The sequence below is a fragment of the Mesoplodon densirostris genome, chromosome 3 (assembly GCF_025265405.1).
Source record: "Mesoplodon densirostris isolate mMesDen1 chromosome 3, mMesDen1 primary haplotype, whole genome shotgun sequence".
NCBI classification, from domain to species: domain Eukaryota; kingdom Metazoa; phylum Chordata; class Mammalia; order Artiodactyla; family Ziphiidae; genus Mesoplodon; species Mesoplodon densirostris.
Genome location: NC_082663.1, coordinates 139,631,282 through 139,655,888, shown reverse-complemented (window position 1 = coordinate 139,655,888; position 24,607 = coordinate 139,631,282). Strand labels below are relative to the sequence as shown.

The 24,607-nt window shown below is 41.6% G+C and overlaps 1 protein-coding gene and 2 pseudogenes across 1 annotated transcript; 1 reads left to right on the top strand and 2 right to left on the bottom strand.

The window, feature by feature from the left end:
- The first annotated feature begins 4,082 nt into the window (after nt 1-4,082).
- On the top strand, nt 4,083-4,740 carry LOC132485584 (small nuclear ribonucleoprotein E-like; annotated as a pseudogene).
- A 7,428-nt stretch (nt 4,741-12,168) lies between these two features.
- Nucleotides 12,169-13,108, bottom strand: LOC132485583 (olfactory receptor 1F1-like; annotated as a pseudogene).
- Nucleotides 13,109-20,589: 7,481 nt separating this feature from the next.
- Nucleotides 20,590-21,534, bottom strand: LOC132485582 (olfactory receptor 10H3-like). The gene has a single exon (XM_060092119.1). It carries the CDS (start codon nt 21,436-21,438, stop codon nt 20,590-20,592), a length of 849 nt encoding a protein of 282 aa, XP_059948102.1. The 5' UTR covers nt 21,439-21,534.
- Between the last annotated feature and the right edge of the window lie 3,073 nt (nt 21,535-24,607).

Below are 24,607 nucleotides of genomic sequence, written 5' to 3'. Positions count from 1 at the left end.
GAAGCAGACCCTGAGACAAAAATTCGAGAGCAAGTAATTTATTTGGGAAGTTACCCAAAGAGACACAGGTAGGGGGTGGGGAAGTGAGAAGCGTTACCACTCTGGAAGCCTGGAGCACAGTGCCACCAGGGACCTCTGGGGGGCAGCAGAGAGCATGCCCTTCAGAGTTTGAGGACCTGAGGGGTGAAGGAGCTGGGGTATTTATCTACCAATTCCTATCCTTGTCGGTTGAAGGCTGATCCTGGAGGGTGTTGATATAGGACCACCGCCAGCTTCAACAGCTGGAGAAAGACACCCCCGCACCCCGCCATGCATAGGTGCTGGAAGAAGGAAGCCCTTGGTATAGGGGAACCTCATTAATTTTGGGTGGAAGTCAGGGAAGGCTTCCCTGAGGAGGTGGCAATTGAGGTGAGGTCTGAAGGAGGACTGTTAAGGGGGTTGCCTCTCCCCCCACACACACAAATTTCTCCTGGAGTTTGAGGCACGCAGAGAGACCGAGGGGCCAGAGTGAATTTACCGAGTACTGGAGGAAAAGAGCAAAGATGTTCTCAGCTTGCATCCTATGGAGTCTTGCTCACTGAATAATAATATGACAAGGATGATAATCGAAATGGCACTGGCTAAAGATGACCCAGAGCGTCAACAGATGTGCTGAGCCGGTCACGTGCAGCATGTGGGCAAGGGGTGGGCGGGGATGGGGAACTCGACCCTTCACTGAGAACCTTGTGCAGTGTGTACTTGGAGTCCCCTCAGCAGGGAAGTTGCTCATCAAGGTCACACAGCTGGCACTGTGCCAAAGCCAAGATTTGAACCTGAATCTGTCTGTTTTCCTCGGACCCTGAAACCACCATTGCTCCAGCCCTGCTGCCCTGTTTATTAAGAATCACCAGGGAAGGAGCCAGTGTGGGGAGGAGGGAGCAAAGGGCCCCGTGTTCTTCCCAAATTCTCTGAGGCAGACTCCAAGGGAACTGTGTGGATTACAGACCTTGCCCACAAATGCTGAAAAACAGGCGTGACCACAAGCTTTATGGCATCATCATCATAATTAATAATAATTATGGTTAACACTGACATTTCCCTCAATCTGCCTGTGCTGTTCTAAATGCCTCACATATATAAGCTCATATATTAATTTTCACAATAAGCCTATGAGTTGGGGCTATTATTATTCCCATTTTACAGCAGGAGAAACTGGAGCACAGAGAGGTCAAGAAACTTGCTCAAGGCCACACAGCTGAAAATGGCAAAATCAAGATTTGAACTCAGGCTGTCTGACTATAGAGTTAACACCCTGAACAGCCTCATATGCTTGACCTCCAGCCCAAATTACCTTTGCAGGTGACAGCCGCTTCCCATTGGGTGTCAGAGCTACTACTACTGAGAGATGATTCTCTGTGAGTCCCAGGTGTTTCCATACAACTCACAAGCAGGGATGTGGACAGGTTTCGTTCTGGCTGTCTTTTCAAGAATGTTTGTATAGCAAGCAGCCCCGGAAGATAGAGAGAATTTCTTGCTCTGGAGCAGAGGGCAGGTTTGTTTGCTGTCCATGTAACAAAGTTAATGCTTCCCTCTCAGATAAAGGTAGAGCAGGTTTGTTCACAGTCCACTAGAAAAGACAGGAGTTTCTGAGCTCAGAGTTACTCAGCTGTGGTGCAAACCCAACGTGCACCTGCATTGTCCCCGTGGCATGTGGGAGGAACCAGCAAAAACATGAAGTTCCTACTGCCTGCTGTGCTGTGAGCAGTAAAGTCCTTTGTCTCTGACCCTGGAGTCTTGTATCTTCTGCCAGCATTCATGAAACTGGCACGTTAACTTGTCAGCTTACAAGTAAATTCTCAGACCCTTCACAGTCTTAGATACCTATTTGCTCTCTCTATGATGCTACCTGTCACCAAGATGTCTCACCAGGGATCCTGGATTTAACCTGTTTAGGTTCCACCTCTGCTGCTGCCTTTCTGACCTGGTGCAGAGTGGAACGCGAGGTATGACATGACGTGAAACATGTCATTCTTTTTTTTTTTTTTTTTTTTTTTGCTGTATGCGGGCCTCTCACTGTTGTGGCCTCTCCCGTTGCAGAGCACAGGCTCCGGACGCGCAGGCTCAGCGGCCATGGCTCACGGGCCCAGCCGCTCTGCGGCATGTGGGATCTTCCCGGACCGGGGCACGAACCGGTGTCCCCTGCATCGGCAGGAGGACTCTCAACCACTGTGCCACCAGGGAAGCCCGAAGCATATCATTCTTTAAGGTTGATTTCTCAACCTTGGCACTGTTGACATTTTGGGCTGGATCATTCTTTATAGTGTAAGGCTGTCCTGTGCACTGTAGGATGTTGAGCAGCATCCCTGGACACTACTCACTAGATGCCATTAGCACCCCACCCCCAGTCATGACAACGTAAAATGTTTCCATACATTGTCAGTGCCCCCTGGTGTGTGGCCTAAATCATCCTCCTTGTTGAGAACCACTCCTTTTAGGAAGGACCAACAGCTTAGGCAACAAAAAAAGCTGCCTTCTTTGTCTTAGGAAGTCTATTTTTTGGAGAGATCCTTCTACACTCCCAAATTATCAATATATAGAAATGATTCCTAGATTACTCTCAGTATGAACACTGGCATATTGGAAGTCTTGTGACTTTGGATGAATGAATGAGTTAACGAGCAAATTATAAAAAGTAACAACAACACTGTACACCCATGTTCATGGCAGCATTATTCACAATAGCTAAAAGGTGGAAGCAAACCAAATGGCCATTGATGGACAAATGGATAAACAAAATGTGGTTCATCCACACAATGGAATATTATTCAGTCTTAAAAAGGAAGGACCTTCTGACACAAGCTGCAATGTGGATGAAACTTGAGGACATTATACTAAACGAAATAAGTCAGTCGCAAAAAGGACAAATATTGTATGATTCGTCTTACATGAGGTCCCTAGAGTAGTCAAATTCGCAGAGACAGAAGAAAGTAGAAAGGTGGGTGCAAGCGGCTGAGGGGTGGAAATGGGGAGTAAGTGTTTAATGGGGACAGAGTCCCCATTTTGCGAGATGAAAAGAGTTCTGGAGGTGGATGGTGGTGACGGCTGCACAATAATGTGAATGTACTTAATGCTACTTAACTATACACTGAAAAAAGATTAAGATGGTAAATTTTATGTTATGTGTATTTTACCACAATTTTTAAAAAGTAACAACAACAACAACAACAACAACAACCAATAACATCTGTTGAGTATTTACTATGCACCGGGCACCGTGTGTTTTAGATGCAATATCTCAGAGTTTACAAGCTTCAGTTATCCCCACGTCACCTCTACTCTTTTGTCCATGTCTTACTTTGGGTTTCCCCCAAAGTAGACCCCAAAGCAAGAGTTTGTGGGAGGTGGTTCCTGGAAGCCTGGTGAGAGAGTGGGGAAAGGAGACAGAGGAGGTACATTCCTGAGTGGCTACTGCTGCGGGCAACCAGTGGTTGCTTCCACTAGGATCTTCTGAACACTTCTGACGTCTACTCTGAAGTCATCTTAGAGTCATCCAACTGAAAGGTCAGGAGGCTGGGGGTATTTGCCCACCAACTCTTGACCCTCAGAGATTGATGGCTCCACCCTGGGCATTAACACCCTGCTGCTTCTGGTCTGCCACACGCGGGGCCAAGAACACTCTGTATCAGAAGTCGTTGGCATGTAATGGGAACTGTCTGCAGGTGAACTATGGGTGTGTTGAAGGAATATGGGGAGGGGTCATCAACAGCGGCTGCTAAGGCCATGTCTGTGTACCAAAGCTTCTATCATTTCCTTGATTTTTTTTTCTTTAAATCTATCATTTAAAAAAATCTCAGGGGCTTCCCTGGTGGCACAGTGGTTGAGAGTCCGCCTGCCAATGCAGGGGACATGGGTTCGTGTCCCGGTCCGGGAAGATCCCACATGCCGCGGAGTGGCTGGGCCTGTGAGCCATGGCCGCTGAGCCTGCGCGTCTGGAGCCTGTGCTCTGCAACGGGAGAGGCCACAACGGCGAGAGGCCTGCATACCGAAAAAAAAAAAAAAAAAAAAAAAATTCTCAGGTGGGTTAGTCATTGTGAGCATCCACCATGGGGTACCATGGTCAGAACCAAAAAGTGCAGAAGGTGACAGTGCACCCCATCATTTTCAGATACTTGCAAAAGAGATCTCGGATTCAAGTCTGGCTTTATTTTACTTATTTATTTTTTAGTATAAGTTTATTTTATTTATTTATTTTTAGCTGCGTTGGGTCTTCGTTGCTGCGCATGGGGTTTCTCTAGCTGCGGCAAGCCGGGGCTACTCTTTGTTGCGGTGCGCGGGCTTCTCCTTGTGGTGGCTTCTCTTGTTGCAGAGCACGGGCTCTAGGCACGCAGGCTTCAGTAGCTGTGGCATGTGGGCTCAGTAGTTGTGGGTCGGGGGCTCTAGAGCGCGGGCTCTGTAGTTGTGGTGCACAGGCTTAGTTGCTCTGCGGCATGTGGGATCTTCACGGACCAGGGCCTGAACCCGTGTCGCCTGCATTGACAGGTGGATTCTTAACAACTGTGCCACCAGGGAAGTCCCTCAACTGTAGCTTTATGAGCAAGTGAGTATGCAGATAGAGGGCTGTATCATTGGTTTTAATGAGTACAGAAACCTTATATCAGGTGATGCTGAGGGATTCATTCTAAAACAAAGTCAAGAAAACACCTGGGGCGGATCATGCTCAAAGGAGGTAATATTACTCTGCTCCAAAGTGTCTCCAACTAGAATATTACTCAGCCATAAAAGAGGATAAAATAATGCCATTTGCAGCAACAAGGGTGGACGTAGAGATGATCATACTAAGTGAAGTAAGTCAGAAAGAGAAAGACAAACACCATATGACATCACTTATATGTGGAATCTAAAATATGACACAAATGAACTTATCAGAAACAGACTCACAGATGTAGAGAACAGACTGGTGGTTGCCAAGGGGGAAGAAGATGGGGGAGGGATAGTTTGGGAGGTTTTTTTTTAACATCTTTATTAGAGTATAATTGCTTTACAATGGTGTGCTTTACAATTAGTTTCTGCTTTATAACAAAGTGAATCAGCTATACGTATACATATATCCCCATATCCCCTCCCTCTTGCATCTGCCTCCCACCCCCCATCCCAATCCTGTAGATGGACACAAAGCACTGAGCTGATTTCCCTGTGCTATGCGGCTGCTTCCCACTAGCTATCTATTTTACATTTGGTAGTATATATAAGTCCATGCCATTCTCTCACTTCGTCTCAGCTTACCCTTCCCCCTCCCCATGTCCTCAAGTCCATTCTCTACATCTGCATCTCTATTTCTGTCCTGCCCCTAGGTTCTTCAGAACCATTTAAAAAAATTCCATATATATGTGAGAGCATACGGTATTCGTTTTCCTCTTTCTGAATTACTTCACTCTGTATGACAGACTCTAGGTCCATCCACCTCACTACAAAAAACTCAATATCATTTCTTTTTATGGCTGAGTAAGATTCTATTGTATATATGTGCCACATCTTCTTTATCCATCATCTGTCCATGGACACTTAGGTTGATTCCATGTCCTGGCTATTGTAAATAGAGCTGCAATGAACATTTTGGTACATGACTCTTTTTGAATTATGGTTTTCTCAGGGTATATGCCCAGTAGTGGGATTGCTGGGTCATATGGTAGTTCTATTTTTAGTTTTTTAAGGAACCTCCATACTGTTCTCCATAGTGGTTGTATCAATTTACATTCCCACCAACAGTGCAAGAGGGTTCCTTTTTCTCCACACCCTCTCCAGCATTTATTGTTTGTAGTTTTTTGGATGATGGCCCTTCTGGCCCCACATTGTAGTTTTGATTTGCATTTCTCTAATGATTAGTGATGTTGAGCATTCTTTAAAGTGTTTGTTGGCAATCTGTATATCTTCTTTGGAGAAATGTCTATTAGAATGGGAGTTTGGAGTTAGCAGATGCAAACTCTTATATACAGAATGTATAAACAGCAAGCTGTATAGCACAGGAAACTATAGTCAATATCCTGTGATAAACCATAATGGAAAAGAATATGAAGAAGAATATATATGTATAACTGAATCACTTTGCTGTACAGAAGAAATGAACACAGCATTGTAAATCAACTATACTTCAATAAAATTAAAACAAAACAAAACAAAGTATCTTCAACTAGAACTTTTCGGCCATGGCACGTGATTTGGTTCAGTCTAGTTCAAGATGCTGACAAACTTCAGGGCTGGTGCTTGAAAGACAGAATTTGGGTGTTTGAAAGAAGCTTCTCAAGGAGTTAAAGTGTATTTGAACGTGTGACGATTGATATTTATAGAATAAAGGTTTTTGATTTCTTTGTCCCTTTCATGGCGGTAGCAGGGTAAACTTTTGAGAAGGTGCCAAATATCTAAGAACATATATCTGCCCCTGAGAGAATTTCTGTAGAATTCAATTCCATTAGTTAAAATAGTTTTTCTAGGGGACTTCCCTGGTGGTCCAGTGGTTAAGAATCCGCCTTCCAATGCAGGGGATGGGGTTCTATTCCCGGTTGGGGAACTGAGATCCCACGTGCCTCAGGGCAACTAAGCCCACATGCCGCAACTACTGAGCCCGCGCATTCTAGAGCCCGTGCACCACATCTAGAGACCCTGTGCTCTGCAACTAGAGAAGCCCGTGCGCCACAATGAAGAGCCTGAGCACCACAAAGGAAGATCCCGAGTGCCTCAACTAAGACCTGACAGGGCCAAATAATAATAAAAAATGTTTTTTTTTAAATAAATACAATAAAATAGTTTTTCTACTAACTGGCCCCAGCCTGAAACTTGACACAGTAACTAGACTAGTTATTTATTCTACAACTATCTTAACAGAATTGTCAACTGCTTTAATTTACAAAGATTATATTTAAATTCCATTCTTTTGACTATGTTAAAGATTGTATGTTTCAAAGCATCCTTTTAAAAACTTATTTCTTTGTGCTTACAATTTTTTCTATAGTAGATCATTTTATTGATTAAATTTAACCCCTTCAACAGAAAACAGATCAGTGCATTCCTAAGAACCAGAGAAGAGTTTGATTCATAGGATTTTGGGGTGGGGGGTCAAGGCTGATAAATGGAATATTGCCCGCCATATCGGTAAACAAAGGATGTCACAGTCTTCAGTGCTTGCAGCCCTCCGATGTGAGCCGGTGAGCCCTGAGGGAAGTAAGGAAGGAAAGAATACCTGCTGTCTAGCAGCCATCAGACTGCAGCCCCTCCCCACAGTGAGCCCTGAGGAAACTCAGGGTGTGAAGACACACGATACTGGTCCCAGATAACGGAGGTGCATATCAAAGGAATGATTTCAGTGAGCCCAGACTCTTGTATCCTCCCATACGTAGAAAAACACTAAATTCCTTAACTTGACATATCTGGTTTTCTTTAATTAACAATAATCTTTCGTCGTTCAGACTATCTGCCCTTTGTTGCAAAACGCCTGTATAACCTGGCTTCCCCCTGGCTCCCCAGAGCAGTTCTCTCAGGGTTAGTTGAGATGCTGCTTCCCGGGCTTGAAGTCCTAAAAATTCCTGCCGAATAAAACATGACTTGCAACTTTTAGGTTGTGAATATTTTTTAAGTCAACAGGGCTGAAGAACTGCTCTACTCTTTGGTTATGGTGGTGATGGCATTTGTCAGGCTTCAGAGTGAGTTTTACTGAATGTAAATTCTACGTCAATAAACATGACTTTTAAAACTTAAAAAAAAAGTGTCTCCAGCTAGAAATGATCAGTGAAGTGAGAAACTGTTGAGAAGGCAACACAGTTTGTTTTTTTTTAGGTGTTCTGTGTTGGGAGTGTGGTTCTAAAACATTTCTTCATATTGTTACCCTTATGTTGTTATTACCAGCTGACGATTAAAAAAAAACTCAAATAACTTCTTTGGTCTCATCATAGTGCAGGCTCGAGGTACCAATTGTGTTTTCTACACATTTAAGTAAAATGTGTTTATCCATTTCACACTTTTAAAAAATTATTTTTAATTGTTTTGGCCCTGCCACACGGCACATGGGATCTTAGGTCCCTGACCAGGGATGGAATCTGCACCCCCGGCAGTGGAAGCACCGAGTCTTAGCCTCTGGACTGCCAGGAGAGTCCTCATTTCACATCTACAATCATCTTGCTTGCCAGTCATTCATGAACTGTATTATCTCATTTAATCCTCCTAACATCCCTGTGCACTAGGCGTTATTACCTTTATTTTACATGTGAAAAAATGGGGACTCAGAGGGGTGAAATGACTTATCCCAGGCAGCACTCAGGTACACAACATAACGATTCCATATTTGTATATATTGCCAAATGATCACCCCAATAAGTCTAGTGCACAGCCATCACCATAAGCTATAATGGAATAAAAAAAAGAATATAGATATATACATATATGTGTATAACTGAATCACTTTGCTGTACACCTGAAATTAACACAATATTGTAAATCAACTATACTTTAATAAAAACAAACAAAAAAACCCAACCATCGCCACACATAGTTACATTTTTTTTTCTTGTGAAGAGAACTTTCAAGATCTCTCTTCACAACTTTCAAGATCTCTCTTAACAACTTTCAAATACACAGTACAGTATTATTAACTATACAAATCATGCTGTACATTACACTTCCTGACTTAATTATTTTATAACCTGAAGTTTGTCCTTTTGGACCACTTTCACCCATTTACCCTACCACTCACTCCCTGCCTCTGGTAACACCAATCTGTTCTCTGTATCTATCTAGTTGTTTTTTTAGATACCACATATAACTGTATAAATGACATCAAACGATATTTGTCCTTTCTCTGTCTGACTTATTTCACTTAGCATAATGCTCTCAAGGTCCATATTGTCACAAATGGAGGATTTTTTTTCTTTTTTATGGCCAAATAGTAATTCACCCATCTTGAATAAACATATCGGCACCTGTAAGATACAGCTACTAGATAAACAACCAGATAAGGAACTAGGCTGCCCTACCCATGAGGCTCTCCTTTCAGAAAGCCCTGGGTAACCTAAATAACTGACCACTTGCATGGCCCTACTTCTCCCTTCTTGTGCCCTAATTCTTGTTATTAGGCTTTAAATTAGCCAATAAAGAGTGAATCTGCAACACCCCAGGCACCCCAGGCACTTGGACCCTAATAAAGGCAGAGCCCCAGGTCTGTGCTGTCTCTCTACCTGTGACCTCACTGTGCGGCCCTCGGTGTGTCCTGTACCCTCCAGGACCTGAAAGAAATCTTTTTTTCAAAGTTCCCCAATGGTTGTTGCTGAGGTGTCTTGCAATCGTAAGAACCACAAGGGCTAGTCCAGCCACACCATTGGCTCTGGTTGGTTGCGGAAATGTCTGTGGGGGTCCCTACAAGTGTTACATGTCCAGGTGGGTGACCCCAGGTGTTCCTAGCTGAGACTGACACACCTTCCCACCCAAGACCTTTGTCTCAAAGGACCTCAGGTAGCCACCATTCACATGACAAAGAGACCGGGGTAAATCAAGGAATGCAAAAACTTTGGCTGGGAAAAAGCTTCGGGTATGGTTACTGACTGAGAACAAATAGCCTGTGAAGTGTTCCAGAGAATTATTTTGAAACCATGCACCCAGTCTGTGCCTGTTTGAGCCTTAAAACAATACCCAGGTCCCGAGCTTCCCTGGTGGCGCAGTGACTAAGAATCCGCCTGCCAGTGCAGGGGACACGGGTTCGAGCCCTGGTCCGGGAGGATCCCACATGGCGCGGAGCAACTAAGCCTGTGCGCCACAACTACTGAGGCTGAGCTCTAGAGCCCGTGAGCCACAACTACTGAGCCTGCATGCCGCAACTACTGACGCCCACGTGCCTACAGCCGGTGCTCCACAACAAGAGAAGCCACCGCAATGAGAAGCCTGTGCACCGCAACGAACAGTAGCCCCCGCTCGACGCAACTAGAGAAAGCCCGTGCGCAGCAATGAAGATCCAGAGCAGCTAAAAATAAAAATAAATAAATAAATAAATAAATAAAATATCCAGGTTCCCTAATTTGCATTAGAGGAATCAGACGATGATGCCTGTAGAATTCCCAAGAAGGGTATTTCCTTCTATGTTTACTTCAAATGTGGTGTGAAATAAAATTCATACTTTATGGCAACACAAGCAAAATTCAACCTTAAAAATTCTCCTCTGCTTTTTGGCCTTGTCTCTCCCCCGAACTGTGCATTGTGTATGTACATTATTCATCATCAAACCTCCCCCATTGGCAAGAATACCTGCCGTAAAGAACAACATTCTCCTAGCATCAACCAGAGAACTCCTTTAAAGATAGCATTTCTTCTTGAGGTTATCAGGGGTCACGTGACCCACCACAATGTCACTTAGATCTGGATTATGTAAACTGTCAATAATACACCTTTTGATGTACAGCCTTCTGTCTCAAAAAAACTTATATAACTGTGCCTTGACTTCTAACAGGTGGAACAGTTCTCAGAGCTTTCTGAGATACTCTTCCTGGGTTATAATCCTCAAATATGGCTCAAATAAAATTTTCCATTTCTTTCTTAGATCAACTGATTAATTTTTCATTGACAGTGGCCACAGACGGTAATGGACAAGGAAGAATATCCCAGATGGCAAAACCAGAGACTGCAGTGAATAACAAAGAGGTTTCCCCTCTAGAACCGAAGAATTTATTCCACTTCATAAGAAGGGAAATCTTAAATAAATTCTGCCCTGTGGGATTTGATCATTATGATGGACCAGTAGCTGGTCTCATATTGTACTTTGGGTGAGGGGAGGGCCAGATAAATAAACTTTTAGTTAGAAAATTATTAGATCATGGGATAAACATTCTGTTCTGCTGAAGAAGACTGTGTATCAGGCAGAGATTTTGGACTCTGAGCTGAAAGCATCACTGGATGGGACTTTAGGTTATCTTCTTCAGGGCAGGGTATAAGTGGATTCTATGGGTGGGGAGAAGCATGCTTTCATGTATTTGGCGGCTGGAGGGATGGAATGTGGACTGCCAGCTCTCCGCAAAAATCTACTCTCTCCTTTTTCTGTAATGACAGAATCACAGCCTAGCAACATGGCTGACCACCTATGCTGTATTTCCCAGCCTCTCTTGCAGCTAGGTATTACCCAGTGTGGAATGTGAAAAGTACATGACACGTCAAGATTAGGGACTTTCTTCCCCTGTGCTTGCTGATTTCTTTCTTCTTCTTTTTTTTAAAATCTAGAGTTCCCAGCTTCAACCTCACAGACAAGAACTGGCCACTTTTCAAAGTGAGGAACATCACAAGTTTGGAAGAGCCAACAGCTTCCTCGCCCCCTAAACAGGATAAACAAGGATCCTGCCCAAGGCTATTGTTTCAGATGACCATTAATGGAGAATGACAAAGATGTAGATAGTTCAATGAAGCAAATACTGCAAATTAAATAGACACAAGAACTCTGGCTAGAAAAGAACACTGAATGTTCTAACAATGGAACTAGCTAGAAGCAACTAGACCAGATGTCTACTAAGGTTTCTGAAGCAACTATGTTGCTAAAAAATCCGAGTTCAGTCTGCAAAATCTTATGACTTCTGAGCTATTGCCTTGGGTTTCTTTCTTATAGCAGCGTAACCTGACCCTTAACCCAATGTGGGGCTTGAATCCTGGTCTCTCTGGTTTCCAGAGTACTTCCTTTTTGTGTGTGTGTGTGTGTGTGTGGTATGTGGGCCTCTCACTGCTGTGGCCTTTCCCGTTGCGGAGCACAGGCTCCGGACGCACAGGCTCAGCGGCCATGGCTCATGGGCCTAGCCGCTCCGTGGCATGTGGGATCCTCCCGGACCGGGGCACGAACCCGTGTCCCCTGCATTGGCAGGCAGACTCGCAACCACTGCCCCACCAGGGAAGCCCCAGAGTACTTCCTTTTAACCATTATGTGTTCTTTAGGCTGCAGTTTAAGTGCCACAAGATCAGGGATTTTGTTTGTTCCCTGCCAGACTCTTGAAAGACTGTAAATAGTAAACAGTAAATAGTAAAATGTGACAGATGTTCAATAAATATCTGTCGGAAGGATGAGGTAATAAACAAATGAACCAAGAGTGATATGAAGGAACTATCTAAGACTGGGACTGTGCCCTGAAGTTCAGAACAGATGGGCGCTGTATTTGGACAGACATTCCAATGCTGTGGTCACCGAATAAAAACTGGCCTTCTGCTGATGAGGGCCCCCAAGGCGCCCTTCATGTCGTTGTTGCGTAGACTGTAGATGAAGGGGTTCAGCATGGGAGTGACCACGGTGTATATTACTGCAGCGGTTGTGTCCTTCTGGGCCGTGCGGGAGGACATGGGGCTGAAATAAACCCTGATGAGTGTGTTGTAGAACAGGGACACCACAGAGAGGTGAGAGTCACAGGTGGAGAAGGCCTTCCGCTTGCTTCTGGTGGACGGGATCCTCAACGAAGCAGCAAAGATGTGCGTGTAGGATACCAAGATGCCCACAAAGGGGGTGATGATGGGCAGGGCGCCCATGGTGTACACCATTGCATTGTTGAGAAAGGTGTCAGAGCATGGGAGCTTCAGCAGACGGCTGAGGTCACAGAAGAAATGGGGGATCTGGTTGTGGATGCAGAATGAGAGGCAGGTTCGTATATCGTGTAGGTCAAGGCATTCCCAAAGGTTGCAGTCCAGGATGCTGCCACCAGGAGGCTACAGAGCTGTGGTATCACAAACGTGGCATAGTGCAGAGGGTGACAGATGGCCACATGGCGGTCATAGACCATGGCGGTCAGCAGGAAGCTGCCTATGCCGGCAAACCACATGAAGAAGAACATCTGGGTCAGGCAGCCAGCATAAGGAATTCCTTTGTGTCCTGACACGTGATTGGCCAACATCTTGCAGATGATGGTGGAGGTGTAGCAAATGTCCAAAAAGTCCAGGTTGGCCAGGTAGAAGTACATGGGAGCTGGACGTCGATGGTGATGGCCAAGATAATGAGTAGGTTCCCCAGTCCTGTAACCAGGTACATGCTAAGGAAGAGTATGAACAGCAGCTGCTGTTGCTTGGGGTCCTCTGAGAAGCCCAGGAACAGGAACTCAGAGACCAGGGTGAGATTTGCCCCTTCAACGGCCATCCTGAATCAATCAGAAATGACACGGAGGAGCTGTCCAGGGTCCTGGCCAAGGCCAGCCTCTCCTTTGCACCCTGGATCTCATCCCCTCTTGTTAGTTCAGCCATTCATCAGTTCTTCCTACTCTCTCCTACAACAGGACCCTCCCCCACCATTTGCTGCATCATTTCCATCAGTGAACACACCATTCATTCCCCACAGCCCACCTGCAAGATGTCACCTGGAGCTTGGTGGACAGCTCCCAAGCACACTGACCATTTCTCACTTCCATCACGTGTATCTCTATGCCCCAAGGCTTCATCTGGTCACCAGAGTAGGCTCACCCTGCACACAGGGTAACATGGAAGTGTTGGGGGTTGGCACCCCAAGAGTGACTTTTGGCCAGTGAGGGACAGGCCTTGTTGGGTGAACGCCCCAGCTTCATCACTTCTGAGTAAAGCAGTTCTGGGGTGTGTTCTCTCAAGGATCCCTAGAAAGATGACCCCTCAGTTGCCAAGAGTGGTAACCTACTTATCCACACCTCCTTTCTCCAAACACTCATTGGGTCTCCTGGGATTATTTCCCAAATAAGCTATTTGCGCTCAAGTTCTTGACTCAGAACATGCTTTGGGGCGATTTCAAACTAAAATTCAAGGATTCCAAAAAATCTTCTATTTTTGAAGGAATCCCTTCTTTGTCCCAAATACCCCTCCTGCTACAACTCCCCTTTCTCTGCTCCATTAGATCTCATACTCCTCAAAAACATTGCCTGTCCTTGCATGTCAAGAGCAACCATGACCTCCTATTGTTAATCCAAGGCTAGTATAGAGTCAGTATGCACCAGTACACTAGTCCCATTGCTAAAATCTAGAAAGATTTGGCAGAGGCTGGAATATACCCTTAAAGAACATCCAAAGAATAATAAAATTAATTAGCAATACAAATTATAATATAAACGCACTTTCAAGTTTACCATTGTTGAATGTTGTAATGAGCTTTGATACATGGGCAACATCTGAGAAACATTTGCAAAACTTTTTGCCAGTTTGGCTACTGTCACTGTGAGCAGTGTGGTTGTGTGCTTATAAAATTATCTGTGCTATAGGAGAAATACCAGTTTATCATTACCCTCAAATTTTGAGGTTGGTCCTGGTTTTAAATAGTTAAGATTTACTTTGGTTTTTATTGTTTGTGCATTGTAGTTTTTGTCTAAATTTTCAGTGTGCAATGTTCTCATAATTATAAAATCAAAAGTTTACAATAAACATGAAAAGAAAACATCCAGAATGAAAAGGCAACAAAGCTTGGATAATGTTCCCTTTAAATATTGCTGTATTTTTGGAAGAATAGAAAAGAAATGATATTCACGGTGAATAGCAGTCCTGGAACATCTGATACTTGCAGAAGTTGAGCAACGTGGAACCGTTTTGCTACTGTGTAAGACTCACTGTAAAATGTAACACTTAATTTATAATTTTGGAATGAAAAACAATTTTTTAAAATAAAAATATGGGTAGTTTACGGTAACAGGTGATATAAATATTGGGTCCAAGTGCTATTCAAAACCGTTCATTAAAGTTGGAAGTGCTCATACTTAAATATTTCATCTGAATAGCAATCATGTTTTGTTCATTTTGGGCTCAAATAAAGAAAATTTGTAATGGTCAATGAGGAAAAAAGAAAAGAACATCATTATTCAGTGAGACACTAAAAAGCGTTTGAACAACAGAAATTCTGGGAAAAATTTATGTCAAAGTATTATATGTTGGTAAAGCAGACAGAAAGCATTTAGAAAGTAATACAGGACTTTTAATACACTCTAGTGTATGGTTAAAAGTAATTGAGACTTTTCAGATATGAAATAATTAACAGAATTTCAAAAAATGCAATTTTGATGTAGGCATGACATTGCCATTCTGACACATGCACCTGCTTATGGTAAAACCCATTTACTGGAAAGAGAAAATACCTTTTTGGAAAACTACATCAGGTTAGTAAAATTTCAGCCATTACCAGTGAAGTTTCATCAGTGTCATTAACTTTTTTTTCCCTGCAATTTATTTATAAAGTGAAATTCAAGACTTTGAAGGTAGTTTACGTTTGTTGATCACATGAGGTTGTGATTTATTTCAGAACATTTGAAATAAAATTGGAAAAAAGTAAAAAACAGAATTACATTTACTGACTCTGAAACGTGGTCAAATGATGTCTGAGATGATCGGATGGTGTTTTAGAAATGTCTTCTCAATGAAAAGTAGTCACATGAAGACCTTCTTGGCTTTTATACAGATATAATATAAATTTGGGGTTTCAGGCAAAAGTTACAAAACTTCCTGGATATTTTAATTTGGTTTCATTTAAGTCCCTTTGTTCAGTTATCTCTGGGTGATTCAAAAAAGATATAATTCAAATGAAACACTTTAAACATTTTCTGTAAAAATTTCTGTATGCCACTATGCATCCAATAAACACAGAGAGAATAAACCAACATATCTAAAAAGCTGGGGATTGAAATAGTGAAAACAAGAAGAGTATTTGGATCCAAATGGACAACCTGAGGGGCTGGAGCTGTAAGAGCAGCCTGAAAATCATGTCAAGTCTTGTAAATTCTTCTCAATAAAAATTACGAGAAAGGAGTTAACATTAGAAAATAATTATGTGTGTGCTTTTTTTTTGAGGATTTGGATTTAATAAATGCAGTTCTAACAGGGATATCAACACTTCATTCAGTCTTACAAGAAAGGAATGTTTCAGTTGTTAAAGCTGACAATAATTTGATATATAAAAAGTATTGTTGGGCTTCCCTCGTGGTGCAGTGGTTGAGGGTCCGCCTGCCAATGCAGGGGACGCGGGTTCGTGCCCCAGTCCGGGAGGATCCCACATGCCGCGGAGCGGCTGGGCCCGTGAGCCATGGCCTCTGGGCCTGCGCGTCCGGAGCCTGTGCTCCTCAGCGGGAGAGGCCACATCAGTGAGAGGCCCACGTACCGCAAAAAAAAAAAAAAAAAAAAAACCCAACAAAAAGTATTGTTACCAAAGGGGAGGGGGAGGGATAAATTAGGAAATTGGGGTCAACATATACACGCTACTGTATATAAAATAGATAATCGGGACTTCCCTGGTTGTCCAGTGGTTAAGACTCCGAGCTCCCAATGCAGGGGCTCCAGGTTCGATCAGCGAACAAAGATCCCACATACCCATCTAAGCCCACACGATGCAGCTACTGAGCCTGTGCACTCTAGAGCCCATGCACCGCAATGAAGACCCAGCACAGCCAAAATAAATTAATTTAAAAAATAGATAATCAACAAGGACCTACTGTATAGCACAGGGAAATCTACTAAATACTCTGTAATAACGTACATGGGAAAAGAATCTGGAAAAGAATGGATGTATGTATAACTGAATCACTTTGCTGCACACCTGAAATTAACAAAACATTGTAAATCAACTATACTCTAATATAAAATAAAAAATTAAATTCAAAAAAGAAAACAAATTTATACTTTCCAGAAAAAAAAGTATTGAGCACTTGCAAATAAAGAAAATGACGAAAGAGAAATGTAAGATAATTATAGAAATGATATGCCATTTGAAAACCAACAAAATAAATATCAATCCCAGGTGTGGGATGGAAACTCTTAGGGGATCCTCTACTAACTCTTATGAAAATGAATTTGTTGTTTGAGGACAAGATAAACTTATTGAATCCTAGAAGTTGATCGAAGTATATCCATGCAGCTCTGTGGAACAAATATTAATAAAGTTAAGCTGATCAAATAAATAGGACAATTAAACCATTCCTAGGACTTAATCACACAGAGAGGTATTGAATATATAAAAATCTCAGACAGGGTTATGAGAGCTAGGACTTTGCTTTTAATTTTAATTCTGTTAGTTTAGTAGAAACTAAGAGAGGACTCAGCACCTTGTACAATGCTATTGACATTAAAAGAAAAGCGTTATTTTTTTAAAGCTGCAAGAGACCTAGTGACGATCACCTTCAAATCTGTCCCTCCCTTCTCATTTCTGATCTCATCTCCTGTGCTCATTCTGGTTTCTTTGATGGTCCTTGAATAATCCAGAGATGCTCCTGCCTCAGAGCCTTTGCATTTGCTGTTCCCTCTGCTTAGAACACTCTTTTCCCCAGATATTCATATAGCTCTGATTTCTACTTCGGGCCCCTATGATAATATTTCCATTAATCAGGTAGGAGGAGGTTTTACAAAAGTAAATTAGATCTCGTCCTTTACATAGTACTTTCCTCCCAGTAATATTTGGAGTAAAATTCCAAATCCTGGTGCAAGTGCTATGGAAAACAAATGGAGTTTCCTCAAATATTAAAAATAGAACTACCATATGATCTGGCAATTCCACTTCTTTTATTTCCTTATATCCAAAGGAAATAAAAATGGGACATTGAAGAGATACTTGCATCCTCATGTCCATTGCAGCATTGTTTACAATAGTTGAGATATGGAAACAATGGAAGAATAGATAAAGAAGATGTGGTTGTATATAATATTCATATAATATATATATGAACATTATTCAACCATGAGAAAGAAGGAAATCCTGCCATTTGCGACAACATGGATATACCTTGAGGGCCTTATGCTAAGTGAAATAAGCCAAACAGGGAAAGATAAATACTGCATGGTATCAAATGTATATGGAATCTTAAAAAAAAAAAAAAAGTGAAAAAAACATCCGAATTCTGCAAAGTCTAGGTCCTGCTCACCTCCCTCATCTCCATTTATATCATTGTCTCCCAGCCACACAGGTCTCTTTGACCAAGATTTATTCTTCCCCAGGACCTTTGCACTTGCTCTTTCCTCTGCCTCAAATGTTCTTCCTTCAGGACTTTGCTCCAGCTTTCAAGACCCATCTCAAATCCTTCCATCTCCTATAGCTCAGCACACAGTGGCTGCTCAATCCTCTGTCCTCTAATGACTTGTGTTCTCTGGACCTGGAGAGGGAGGAACCTTCTCTCTGGGTCCCTCTGCCTGCTGCCCTGTTTCTCTCCTCCTCTGCCCAGGAAGTCTACACTCCCTGTCTCACTTCCTTGTTGATTCATTGACCCCTTTTTGGGCATCTTCACTGAGGCTTTCCCCAAGCTGTGGACAGGAATTCTGAGATGATGACAAAGTCCCCCTCCCAACCCAGCAATTCCACCACAGAGGAATTCTCTTGAAGGTGCACTGTGAGGCATGTTCAAGGAGGTCTGGATTAAATCTCCACAATCAACTTGATGTACCCTGCATCAGTGGAATACCTGAATAGACAACGAATCATCCCAAATTGAGGAGGTGGACTTTGGGAGCAATGATATATATATATTCTCCCCTTTTCTCTTTTTGTGAGTGTGTATGTGTATGCTTCTGTGTGTGATTTTGTCTGTATAGCTTTCTTTTACCACTTGTCCTAGGGTTCTGTCTTTCCTTTTTTTGTTTGTTTGTTTTTGTGTTTGTTGTTAGTATAGTTTTTAGCGCTTGCTATCATTGGTGGATTTGTTTCTTGGTTTGGTTGCTCTCTTCTTTCTTTCTTTCCTTCTGTTTCTTCTTTTCTTTCTTTCATTACTTTTTAAATTAAAAAAATTAATAATTATATTTTATTTTAATAACTTTATTCTATTTTATTTTATTTTATTTTTCTTTCTCTTTTTCTCCCTTTAATTCTGAGTCATGTGGATGACAGGCTCTTGGTGCTCCAGCCGGCCGTCAGGGCTGTGCATCTGAGATGGGAGAGCCGAGTTCAGGACATTGGTCCACCAGAGACCTCCCAGCTCCATGTAATATCAAAAGGAGAAAATCTCCCAGAGATCTCCATCTCAATGCCAAGACCCAGCTCCACTCAATGACCAGCAAGCTACAGTACTGGACACCCCATACCAAACAACTAGCAAGACAGGAACACAAACCCACCCATTAGCACAGAGGCTGCCTAAAATCATAATAAGGTCACAAACACCCCAAAACACACCACCAGATGCGGACCTGCCCACCAGAAAGGCAAGATCCAGCCTCATCCACCAGAACACAGGGACTAGTCCCCTCCACCAGGAAGCCTACACAAGCCACTGAATCAACCTTAGCCACTGGGGGCAGACACCAAAAACAATGGGAACTACAAACCTGCACCCTGTGAAAAGGAGACCCCAAATACGTAAGTTAAGCAAAATGAGAAGACAGAGAAACACATAGCAGATGAAGGAGCAAGGTAAAAACCCACCATACCAAAAAAATGAAGAGGAACTGGCAGTCTACCTGAAAAAGAATTCAGAAAAATGATAGTAAAGATAATTCAAAATCTTGGAAATAGAATGGAGAAAACACAAGAAACATTTAACAAGGACCTAGAAGAACTAAAGAGCAAACAAAAAATGAACAACACAATGAATGAAATTAAAAATTCTCTAGAAGGAATCAAGAGCAGAATAACTGAGGCAGAAGAATGGATAAGTGACCTGGAAGATAAAATAGTGGAAATAACTACTGCAGAGCAGAATAAAGAAGACATTCCACAAGGACCCTCTTCCTGGATCCTCAGTCCTATATTCCCAAACACCAGAGTGGGAGTCAGACAGACATAAAGGTCCATGGGACTCTATTTATTCACATGTTATGTGACCCATCGGCATAATGAAGATACCCATAGGTAGCCTCTGACCTCTCTTTGTGCCATCTTGAGATAGCACTCTGCCTTTCAACACACTCCCCCAAAAGATACAACCTTAGCATAGTAATGAGAAAGTTATATTTCACTGAAGGTTATGTGTGGGGAAAAGGGAAGAAGATTTCTGTAAGATGTGAGATAATAACACACTTTAACATGTCTATGTGCTTACCTAAACATTGACCCCTCTTCCCTTTCTCCTTCCCTTCTCTCTCTCTCTCTCTCTCTCTCTCTCTCTCTCTCTCCTCTAAATCACTCTCTTTGTTTCTCTCTTACTTTTCCTCACTCCTTCATTTTTCCTTCTATTTTTTCTTTCTCATATCTCATGCACAAATAGCCCTGTAATTAGTAAACCATTTCCTTGGAGACAAATAGTTTATTCTTTTTTTTACACTTGCTATAACTAAAAAGATAATTATAAACACTAGGCACAGTGCTTGATATATAGAAAATTTTCAATGCTTGCTTGTTTTTATTATTATTTTGTTATTCTTTTTTATCTTATATTGGTGGGAAGAGAGGAAAATAAAGTCTTTTCTTGCTTGCCCACTCAGAAAGAACCATGGGCATCAGGACCAATGCTCATTCACGGGATGCTCCCAACATGCCCATAGATATAATACATTTTAAGGAATAGATGATGGGATGGAGTTCATCACACTGGGTCATAAATGAGAGATCATGGTGACAAAAGGGTGGCAAATTGAGGAAAAACGAAGAGCTAGCATAGAGTGTAGATATTTTAACACAACTGAAGCCCTACCACAGTTCTATGAGGACATATATTATTATCCCAGCCCCTTTATTGTATTTCTTTTCCACGAAACTGGCCATCAGCAGCTTAGGGGAAAGAATTTTCTGCAGAAACTTCTCTTTATGGCGCTCTTCAGCTCCTTATTCCTGAGGCTGAAAATGATCGGGCTAAGAAAGGGGGTAAAGACTGTATAGGTGGTGGCCATCAGTGTGTTACTGTCCATAGAATGGGGTCCCTTGGGCTTGAGGTAGATGATGGAGGCAAAACTATAGTGCACCACCACTATGGTGAGGTGGGATACACAGGTGGAGAAGGTCTTGTGCCAGCCCTCAGCAGAGGGGAACCTCAAGATGGCAGCCACGATGAAGACATAGGAGAGGATGATGAAGAATAAGCACCCCAGAAGGGCTGTGACACAAACCATGATCACAACCATGGTGACAGGGGCTGTTTCCTTCCCACATGCCAATTTCAAGAGGGCAAACACATGACAGGCAAAATGGTGAATCTCATTAGACCTACAGAATGTGAGATGAAAAACTATCAATGTCACCATCATGCCCATGACTGAGCCACCAGCCCAGCACCAGGACACAAGACGGGCACAGTCACGGGGGCTCATGAGCATGTTGTAGTGCAGGGGGTGGCAGATGGCCACATAGCGGTCATAGCCCATGATCATGAGCAGGAAGGAGTGGGTGAAGCCAAACGTGAAGGAGAAGAATATCTGGCTGGCACAAGCCACAAAGGTAATGGAGTGGTGGTTGGAGAGCATGTCGATCAGCATTCGAGGGGTGATGGCAACAGTGAACAGAATCTCGGAGATGGAGAAGGCACACAGGAAGAGGTACATTGGTTTGTGGAGGCTGTGCTCCCTCCAGGTGGTGACCATGATGAGCAGGTTCCCCAGCAGCGTAAACAGGTACATCAGCAGGTACAGTAGGAAGAAGGTGGGCAGGAGCCGCTGAGGGAAGTTGGAGAACCCAATGAGGATGAATTCAGCCACTGTGCTATAGTTCTGCCCAGACAAGGATGCTGCATCTGGTGAGATCAGAAACAGAATGAGGGCACAGTGGTTAAAACAGAGGCTCTAACATAGATTAAATGACAATTGAAGAGGTTTATACTATATAACTATTTTCTTAACTTGTTTGGGTCTCAAAATCTTCATCAGTAAGATGGAGTAAATCGTAATAGTTGTTATCATTCAGTGGTGTGATAAAAATAAAATGAAATCAGTATATTAAAAGCTTAAGACACAGTTTGGCTCCTGGGTTTTTATTAACAGTGACTGCAAAATGAAAACTTCCATCTTTGGAGGCACTGAAGACAGACAGAGATGATCAGGGTCATATTCTCTTGAATAATTGATCAGGGTCATATTCTCTTGAATAATGTGCTTGTTCTAGAAAATATTTATTTCATTCTTGGAGTTCTGAAAGTTTTTTCCTCTGAGAGTCTTTGTCTTTTAACACATTTGTATTTATTTTAATACTGTTTTAATAGTACTCTTTTTTCCATATTGTTTCATATTTATATTTACTATTCTAAATGAGCTGAACAGAAAATTTGAAAATAAAAGGATAGAATATATACAAGGAAAATATGTACTAAGTGACAGCTGAGGCAGTAATTTTGAAAACAGACAAAATGAAATTTAAGGAAACAATAATTATAATATCTTCATGAATAATTGCCACTCAAAGAATCAGACTTCCCTGGAGAAACATTCTGGTAAAGGAAGCAAGGTTAGGACATCTTGTGCCAGTGTGAAATGAAACTTTCAGTGAGTAAAGGCTTAATGTTAAATGGATGCCAGAACCAGATTGCAAGTATGCCCATTGGCCAAAGATGATTGCCAAAATGAAGGATCATCGTACAAAGAATGGAGGAACAAGCTAAATGACACCATGATGAAGCAATCAGACAAATCCAAAGGTGGAACATGGTACAGAACAATAGGTCTCATGTCATAGATACCATGGTCACTAAAGGATATGGAGAAATTCAAGGGACATAAAAACCAGATGCAATATAGGGTACTAGCTTGGGTATTGATTTAGACAAACCAGTGTAAATTAATTTTAAGGCAACAGAGAAAACTTTGATTATGGTATGAATGAATAATTAGGTAGGTATAATATGAGATTATTATTTAGTTATTAATTTTATAGTTATTAATTTTAAATGTGACTTGTTATTTTGGCTGTGAAGAAAAACATTCTTAGTTTAAATGCATATTGAAATTAAAAATTACACAAACACACACACAAACTCCAAGAGAAAAAGAAGACTATTTTGTTAAGTATATGAGAACATTGTAATGATTTGCATAAATATTGTTAATCTATGTAACGGTATACCTTGGAATAGTAAGAAATAAATAATCCGCACAACTTCAGTGAAGTAGATATAAATAGAAAAGGTTAAATCAACAATAGATAGATACATGAAACTTGTAGTTAGACATTTTCATAGAATTTAGAAAGGCAATTTATGCATTTAATAATATTTAGAAATTAGGTATTGGATATATTTAGACTCTTCAACAAAGAGGGATTAAACATGTTTTAAACATTCAAGGGACTTTTACAAAAATTGACCTTGTATTTAGGACATAAAAAATTTCTCCATGAATTCCAAGTATAAATATGTAGATTACAGCACACTAAAAGTAGAAATTGATTGAGGAGAAGCTTTTCAAATCCCCTGTGTTTGGAAGATAAGTGTAGTATTAAATAATCTTTTGTTACAATAGTAAAACATAAAGTAAAATTTAATACTCATAATTAACTAATTTAAGCATCTAATGTCACATTTTAAGCTAACAGTACTGTGAAAGAAATACATAGCCTCAAATATATTTATGAAGAAACTTTTTCAAGAAGAAAGTCAGGCTTAATAAAATCAAAATCGAGTTGTAAAAGTTTAACAAGATAGAAACAGGAAGATGCCAATAAGAAAACACAAAAATTAAAATTGAGAAATCGCTAGAGAAATAAAGGATAGTTTAAAATTAATAAAAATAGTAAGAAAAATTCAAGTTAGGAAATTTGAAGAGTAGACTAAGGAAATAAATTCTTAGAAAACTATAAAGTTCCAAATCTGGAGAAAGAAAAAGCAGGGACCTTGGAGACTCAAGTAAATTTTAAAGAAATCAAAAAAGTTAGTGAAATGCTGTCCCTCCCCAATATCCTTGGCCCCAGTGTGTTTACAGGTGATCTCTCTTAAACTTTTAAGGAACATTTGAGGAGTATCTTATACCCATTCTTAAAAACCAGAAAAAACATATGAAATATGCTCACCCCATTTTGTTAAGTTAATGCAATCTTGATTCTAAACCAGGTAGAATGTTAATAAGAAAAGACAGGGCCTCCCTGGTGGCGCAGTGGTTGAGAATCCGCCTGCCGATGCAGGGGATACGGGTTCGTGCCCCGGTCTGGGAGGATCCCATATGCCGCGGAGCGGCTGGGCCCGTGAGCCATGGCCGCTGGGCCTGCGCATCCGGAGCCTGTGCTCCGCAACGGGAGAGGCCACAACAGTGAGAGGCCCGCATACAGCAAAAAGAAAAAAAAAAAAAGAAAAGACAATTATGGGCCCATTTCACCTATCCATGCAGATTTTTAAATTCATAAGAAGACATAACCTAGTCAAATCCAGTGGTTTTTCAAAAACAATATATTACGAGAAAGAGGTTTTTGCTTCTCCCATGAATGACAGGGATGGTTCAGCATCAGAAAACCTATCAAGTGACTCATCAGGGGAATAAGCTAAAGCAGAAAATCATATAATTATTTCTATCAAGGCAGGATTATATTTCCTAAAATTCAAGTCCTTTTTATGATTTTAAAAATTGACATGTAATTGACACATAATATTGTTTTAGTTTTATATCTACAACATAATGATATGATATATGTACATCCATTTATTATTTTAAAAATCCTCTTTACAACATGTTGTGAAAGGGGATTTTCTTAGCTAGGTGAAGAATATATACCACAGGTACTGGCACAAAACAGACACATAGATCAGTGGAACATAATAGAGAGCCCAGAACTAAGCCCACATGCCTATTTTCAATTAATCTATGACAA